Source organism: Hipposideros armiger, unplaced genomic scaffold (assembly GCF_001890085.2).
Source record: "Hipposideros armiger isolate ML-2016 unplaced genomic scaffold, ASM189008v1 scaffold_1, whole genome shotgun sequence".
Lineage (NCBI taxonomy): Eukaryota > Metazoa > Chordata > Mammalia > Chiroptera > Hipposideridae > Hipposideros > Hipposideros armiger.
Window position 1 is genome coordinate 7,283,148 of NW_017731351.1, and position 6,340 is coordinate 7,289,487.

Below are 6,340 nucleotides of genomic sequence, written 5' to 3' on the forward strand. Positions count from 1 at the left end.
CACACGTGAGAGAGTAGCCATTACACATGGCGTTTCCAGTAATGGTGTAGCTCATGCGTGATACACACAGTGACAGGTACCCATCTTCTCATAATTCCTAAGAACAAACCAGAATCCATGTTCTTAGTTATCGTGTAGCTCTTTTGCTAACTTCCTGCATACACATTTTAACATGCACATTTCTAACTGGGTACCCACAGTCATTACATCACCAAGTGCCACGCGAAACACTGAAGGATTTAAACTCACAAAGAGACTGAGCTACCAGCGTAGTCACCCGACTGGGTGATGACATCACTGGAAGCGCTGTGTTTGACAGTGATCCCCTCTCATCAGATGGGCTTCTCCCATTTCCAGTGTCTCTGGTAATTGTTCACAGAGCTTTAGTTTTCAACTGTGTCTGGAATTGAGCCTCAGCTCTCAACCAAAAAACCCAAAATAAAAACAAAATGTCACTTTGGCTGGGTGTAGTTTCCTTACAACTTTGGTGAATAAAGCCTTAACATTAAATATGTATATCTGCATCTAGACCTATATAAAATGTTTAATTTCTTCCTGTCTTGCTCGTTACATTTGGTTGTATTACTGTTGACTTAAAATGGATAATCCGCTAGTTAAAATGTGTTGCACTATTGGTGATGAAGGTGTGATATACATTAGTGTTAACAGACAAAAGTGTAGCTACTAGGTTCCAATGTCAGTTGTAATTTAAATCATGGTCTCGGAGGAATTTCTTTGCTTCAGTTATTTTCATAGTTCCACATACTAGTCTCCAAGCCATTAGTCAACACTGCGCTAATTAAAAACAATGATAATTAAATGTTTTTCTTTCTGCTTTGATTACTTTTCTTAAATATTTGGACTATCTCTGGGGAGGTGTTCTACTAAATATTACTATTTCTTTTTATGATACATGTCTCCCCAATTCCTGGGACAACACCTGTGAAAACCTTTTAACAACTATGCTTTGCTTTTCCACATATGTGTGCCTTTCATTTCTGTGCTGTGTTCAATGTATAATAATTTATGTTTGGGACGTTGGCATGCCAATATTGAGTGGCTTCACTTAACAGCTATTGTCAGTAACTTTTAGAACTCCAAGCAGTATTTGTGCATCGAAGCCTTGTGTTGGGGATGGATGACTTGCTCCAAAATAGTGACACATTTTAACACTAGGGGGGGCGGGGTCATCACAGTAATGGAATATGCAGTAGAATAATGGGTGAGGGGAATTTTTTATAAATATCTATGTTATTACTTTACTTCCAAATTCCTGATACATGCTCAAGAAGGAAATTACCATTCGAAACAAAGCAAAAGGTACAACTGTAGCCCCACCATCACCACCAAGAAATATGGAAAGAGGACAGGAATGCATCCAATGGAACAGCCCAAATGACACCTGAATCATTTAAATGGCTTATAATAAAAAGAAGCTAATACTAACCACAAGTTATTATTTCTTAGGTACAAATATATGAAGAAGACTTCAAACGGGAACGATCAGACCGAGAAAGGCTCAATCAAGAGAAAGAGGAGCTACAGCAAATTAACCAAATTTCTCAGTCCCAGTTGAACAAACTGAAGTCTAAGGTATAGTCAAAACAAAATAATCTTTGCCACCATGAGTGTATTTCATTTTCTTATTTAAGAAAAAAATTAAGTCTTTCCGGCTTCTGTTAATTGACTTTGGATTTTTTTTTTTGAGAGGTTAGCACCTGGGATGAAATCATTCTTAAACAATCTTGTAAGAAGTTGAACATGACTGGAGATTTCTTTTAACTTAAGTATATTAAGGAGTTACCCAAGAAACTGGATTCCAAAGTCTTTATAAAGTCTAATTCTTTTGATCTTTTTCTCATAATATTTATCTTGGTAGAATAGGAGTTGAACTACCTAATACTCCAATTCAAATCTGAAACTCTCACAATACAGTGAAGTTGTTTCTAAATTCTTCTCATTTTCTTTGAAGGGCTATGTTGGAATGTTCTTGTCTTCCAAAAACATATATGTTTCTAAATGTCATTTCTATATCTAGAAAAACCAAGAATTTTGTTCAGTGTGTTCCCAGATTAAATGTTAACTGGAGCACTCTCAAAGAAGCCAGATAATGTTAGCCAGCTTATTGGAACAGAATATATTAAATGTAAGCGTTCTAAAATAAAGCATAATAGACTGAATTAAAAGTAGACTCAGGAAGTTGCCATGATGGGTAAATGTTGATGTCAATGAGGAAAATGTAGCTCACACCATTTTGGCTTAAGAAAAGAAAGGGAACTACAAAATTTTTGATTTACAAAATCATGAGTGCTTTTCAATAAATGGGAAATTGCTGTAGGACATGCTGTGACATTTGTGGAATGTGACGTGAAAGCCTTTGAATGTACGGCTGACCAATTCCAGTTAAAATGAATAAGCAATAGAAACTGTTTCTATATCCACATCTATGTCCATATCTATATTATATATGTACATCTAAGTATATCAACCTAAAACTGAGAATTATAATGGCCCCAAGCAAGTTGGAATAACAATTTAAAACTCTCCAACTCTCCAAACTTCATTTGGGAAATTCAAGATAGGACCAATGTATGTCTGGAAAATCCAAAACTGAACTGTTTTCCTTGGGGTCACTGGTATCAGTGCTTCACCTCTAAGCTTCTGAGCAAGTTACTGATAGCTGGATCAAGGGTAGCTTTAGAACTAACTGTCTGAATTCTTTCTGATAAACAAATGCCTTTGTTTTGTCCTTAGATAAAAGCTTTCCAGATGGAGAAGGAAAAACTTGAGAAGCAATTTCAACAGGTAGGTTGATCCTTCCCTAAACTCACCAAGCCCTCTCGTCAGCAGCTTTAAGTTTCATTCACACATTTACTCCCCGTACAGCAACTCCTCCGGTAAAGGCCTGTGCTGCTCTGCCACAGATGGCCTAGGCCAGCCACATGCTCTGCAGAACCTGTGTTAGTACAGCATCCATGTGTGTTCACACTGTCATGTCTTCACAGACCCACACACAGCTGGGACATATGTTTCCTTGGTATTCCCCATCATTGCTTACACAATGCACAGTGGGAAAGTACACCAATGAGAACATAGCATGTCTTCTTAGGCACTGACGCATGCTATCGCCTCGGTTCCCTAAGCGTAAGGAATGACTAGTATCTCCTCTCTGGACTTTGGCTATGCCGTAAGGGTCTCTGGCCGCAGTGTGAGAAAACTTATTTGATGGCTCAATGGCTGGTTCTTCTTAAGCGAGGACCCTCAGTGAAGATAAGTCAGAATCATAAAGTTGAGTCTATGTACCTTTCAAGTCTAATTTCTTCAAAATGGAAAAATCATTACGGTGTCGCCTTAAGTGGAATTTGGTCTGTGAGCTCATCTGTATCAGCCCAGAGTCCACCCTTCTGAGTTAGGAGTACGCCAGGTTTTTAGGCTAACCCTTGGGATTGAAACAAAACCCGCGGTTGTCTGAAGCAAGTGTCAGGGTGACTCCCCAGTTGCACTCACTCCCAGTGAACAACACCTTGTTCTCCTCAGATGAGTTTTCCCACCTCTAACTGCGGCTTGGGTTCCCCACTGCGGGATCTGTGCAGACCGACGGGCCCTGGAGCTGTGCAGGACCTACAGAAGCACCCAGTAAGTGAGAACTCTCACTTCAACAATACATGCTTACTGAGTACCCTGTTTCGGTCGAATCATGTCTGTCTCCGGCATTTGGGCACATACTGTTGTCTATAGGAAGAGCCTCTATTTTAGCTCAGCCCCTAATTTGCAGTTTACAGTGGTCCACATACATACTCTATTCACAGGACACATAGTGACGAACACATTAACTGAAACATATCCAATTGAGCTATAATTCCTTGAACAAACATACATTTTGTATGGGTCATTTTTAATGACGTAACCTGGCTCTACCAAAAGGACATTTGTATGTGCAAAGCGAAGCAAACTNTAAAAACATAAATTAGTAAACAACTTTTGTTGTTTCCTTAAATTCTTCTTGGAGGAAGAAAAAAATTCTGTTTCTGTTACAACTGCCTAAAAAGTGATATTTACATCAGGCTAGACAGTATTCATAGACTCTAAGACATTTCATTAGGAAATTCCTAGTCTGTCTATACATGTTCAAGACCATAAATTTGTTTTTCTTTTCCTACCTTTATGACCACATTGTATAGTATAATGCAGGGAAGTAAGTTGCTAATCGTATCATCAAAATAACATCGTTGAAGCTACTAAAGAAATAGAAAGGAAGTGAATTCTTCTTGGAGTTCTGAAAGTGAACCTTTGTATTTACGTAAAGGATTCAGGTGATAATAAGCAAGTAGTCATATTGTGTGGGGCTCAGAGACCACACAGGATGAAATATGCTCTGTCACAATTTTTGGCAGCCATTATATTGAACTCATCTTGAACCAAAGGTCTTCAGAATAGAGGTGATGTCATTTATATGATTTGACAAAATATAGTATACAGAAAAGTATCATGGGCTAATGAGTAAGGATGATAATCTTGTTGGCAAATCTAAGTGTCTCTTATTTCCTTTACCTCCTCACCCCATGGTGAAAAACCCAAAGTTGTACTGAAGGTCAAGAAAGCAGAGTAACTCTCTCCACCCTGCATGAGTTAATGAGGGTCTTATTAGAGAATAATATGATTTCGGCTCGGCCAGGGCATGGTCTGTTGAGGGAGACAGGGCAGAGGAGTTACAAAACATCTAATGAACCCATCACAGAAATGGGCTCACATTTCTGTGGGGTTCCTTCTTTCCCATTGGAGGTGTGGTTATATAGCAGAATAGTACTCAAAATGTCATCAGGGACCAGCAGCAGAAACTTGAGGAATGCAGATTCTCAGACGCTACCCCCAGATCTCCTGATCCAGGCTCTCTGGGGGCAGTGCCCAGAGATAGGATATTTCCTACCTCTCCAGGTGATTCTCATGCTCCCTAAATTTTGAGCTTTACTGATAGAGTATATATTTGACTGATGCAGAGCATCCAGAGAAAAGGTATAGATACATTTTCCTGTCATGGTTGGCTAGGTGGAGGGGGCTCCATCACCCAAGCCCTCCTGAAATACAATGAGAGTTGAATAGCACAAGCATCATCAAGAAGAAAAGACAGATTCTAGAAAATAATACATGCTAGACCATCAGAAAGAAGAAAGTCATTCAGTCATGAAAGTAGCATTAAAAAGGAAATTCTACCTTGTGGGTGCATTTGAGATGATTGTGTTAATTATGGAGAAATTCATATGGTGTAACTCTTAGATCAACACTGTGCTTCTCTCATAACATAGGCTCTTCAGGATGCCTTGAAAATCAAGTGTTCTTCATTTCCTGAGGGCTGTTTGGGGAAGTCCGAAAAGGAGTGCAGCCATGAGGAGATGAGGACAGAAATGGAAGTTCTCAAACAGCAGGTGAGAAATTGAAGGGAGTATGATGGTCATGTGGACAGCAGCGGACCCATTGCTCATGTGCCATCGTTGGATACTCATGTTTTTTGAAGTCTTGCTTTTCAAAATACATCAAAGGTTTTTGCATTTACTTTACTTAGAATCATCTAATTTTAAAGCATGATGAAAGAATATAGACCAGCTAGTCCAACTCACACTTTATGCAAGAGGTAATTGAGTTTCAGAAGGGGTCAATGGCTTGCCCAAGGTCACAGGTAAAAGAGGAGCATGCTAATGACCCTTTTGGGGATATTCTATTAGCAGTGGGTCTAGGAAGTTTCAGGTAGACATGATTTATTTTGCAAACACTATTAACTCAATTTCTGGACCTTCTCAGAAAATGGTAGCAGCTGGGCTGTTATTCTGTAGCTTCTGGTCTCCAACCTTTGAACAACGAGGGCAGTTTTCAGGGAATACTCTGCACTGATCGTAATCACTGATGAGCCAGATCTGCTCGTCTACCCCACGTACAGATGGCACCACCTAGCAATTTACTGATGCACAACAGACTCCTCCTCCCCCCTCTCCCCACCTCACTCTCTGTAGGCAAGTGAACAGCAAGGGGAAAGGATGACCTCTCAGTTTCTGCGCGTACCAGCAGCATAGGGCTGTGGGGACACAGCACTGCCTACACAGCCTGGCTCTACATTTAGTCAGCCGGCTAGAGCTGGCCTGGCCAAGGGGCCACCCATGCATATCTCCTTTCCTGTGAGAGGTTAAATCAACAATGTAGGTGAAGGGCCGCAATGGTTCATGGCGATATGGACAAATACAGGATACGAATAGGAACTCCAACCCCGAGGCACACACAGTGTCAGTAATATATCAGCCCTGGGGGGAGAGGATGTCATAGAACAAAGGCCTGGGAAATATTGTTTTTC

The 6,340-nt window shown here is 40.2% G+C and overlaps 1 protein-coding gene across 1 annotated transcript in view; it reads left to right on the forward strand.

The window, feature by feature from the left end:
- The window catches only part of TNIP3 (TNFAIP3 interacting protein 3), a 39,962-nt gene that overhangs the window by 18,386 nt on the left and 15,236 nt on the right, over nt 1-6,340 (forward strand). Inside the window, exons 4-6 of the mRNA XM_019628900.1 lie at nt 1,468-1,593; nt 2,755-2,805; nt 3,538-3,636. Coding sequence (XP_019484445.1) covers nt 1,468-1,593; nt 2,755-2,805; nt 3,538-3,636 — 276 coding nt within the window. The remainder of the gene's footprint in view (nt 1-1,467; nt 1,594-2,754; nt 2,806-3,537; nt 3,637-6,340) is intronic.